Consider the following 1287-nt stretch of genomic DNA (forward strand, 5'->3'; position numbering starts at 1 on the left):
TGGGCACCCAGCTCTGCCCATGTGCGTGACCCAGCTCCAGTGCTCAGCATAGCCAATAGCTCTTTATTCAAAGAAGCAAGGGTGGGGGCGGGCACCACCCTCAGGCCTGGATGTGGCTCTTGGCGCTGAAGGCCAGGTAGTAGATCACTAGTCCGATGGCTGCGGCCAGGACTTCAGTGGAGACCCAGGGCCCGTTCCAGGTACCCTGCAAGAAAGGAGAACCATGGTCTCCTTAGACGGGGGAGGGGGCCAGCCACTCCAGGGGGCACAAAGACACGCCACCCACCTTGGCGAAGCCCCCAGTGCCCCCTCAAAGGTGAGGCTGGCCATGTGCCCCACCCCTTCCCCTGGGCTGAGCCAGTCTCCTCCTCCAGCTTACCCGATGGTCTACGCTGACCGTGAATAGAGGTGGGATGACAGAAACGTCCTCATTGTTTCTCTGAGCCTGTGAGGGAGGTGCTGGGGTCAGGGGGCTCTGCCGGGTGGGCAGGTTGAGGCAGAACCCTGCCCAGAGTTGTGGGAGAAGAGAGGTGGGCAAAGGAAAGGCATGGGGCTAGCTGGGGTGGGCGGTCAGGCAGGAAGGTGGCTACCCATCCATCCTGCTCTGAGTTGGGAAGGGGGATGGGGATTGCAGGGGAGAGAAAGCTGTGGCTGTGGGCTGCACCCTCCCTCCAACAGGCCTGGGGGGCTTTGGGGACACTCACCTTCCTCAAGAGGCTATAGGACTCCTCATCAAAGAACCGGACCTCATAGGTGCCCGCGTGGGCGCTCTTGTGATCTAGGCTCCAGGACACCTGGGTGGGGTGCGTTTGGCAAGGGGTGGATACGATGGGCGTGCTGCTGCTACCAGCGCACAGAGTCCAAGGACCTCAGCTCAGCTGGCCAAGCCGCCCAGGGCTTCAGGCTGCACCTGCGAGCAGGTGGCCTCCCCCGAAAGTGACGGCCACAGCCTCCCTTACCTGGTAACGTCCCACGTCCTGGCCCCGGGTGACAGGAAATTGTTTTCCACTGACGTCAGCATAGAGAGCCATGTTCTGGGGGGAGGGGATAAAAAGAGAGTCACCTTCTCCCTTCTTGTGCTGTCTGTGAGGTTCCGCTATGCCCACGCCTAGGGTAAGCAGGCTGCCAGGCAGAGTCAGGGACTGTGCTGGGTCTGGTAGGGGCACCAAGTGAAGTAACCATGGGGGCCAGTCTCTCCATGTTGGGTCTTGCTCCTTGGGGGACCCACAACCTCCCCGCTGGCCTGGCCTCCCTAATCCCCAGCAAGCCTGTTAGGTGAACAGGGGT

At 61.5% G+C, this 1287-nt stretch overlaps 1 protein-coding gene across 1 annotated transcript in view; it reads right to left on the reverse strand.

Moving 5' to 3' along the window:
* Positions 1–43: 43 nt before the first annotated feature.
* The window catches only part of SSR4 (signal sequence receptor, delta), a 5561-nt gene continuing 4317 nt past the window's right edge, over positions 44–1287 (reverse strand). Inside the window, exons 3-6 of the mRNA XM_010856575.1 lie at positions 960–1034; positions 705–794; positions 380–445; positions 44–205 (exon numbers count right to left, since the gene is read on the reverse strand). Of these exons, the coding sequence (XP_010854877.1) occupies positions 101–205; positions 380–445; positions 705–794; positions 960–1034 (336 nt within the window). The 3' untranslated portion in view covers positions 44–100. The remainder of the gene's footprint in view (positions 206–379; positions 446–704; positions 795–959; positions 1035–1287) is intronic.

The sequence above is a fragment of the Bison bison genome, unplaced genomic scaffold (assembly GCF_000754665.1).
Source record: "Bison bison bison isolate TAMUID 2011002044 unplaced genomic scaffold, Bison_UMD1.0 scf7180017854344, whole genome shotgun sequence".
NCBI lineage: Eukaryota > Metazoa > Chordata > Mammalia > Artiodactyla > Bovidae > Bison > Bison bison.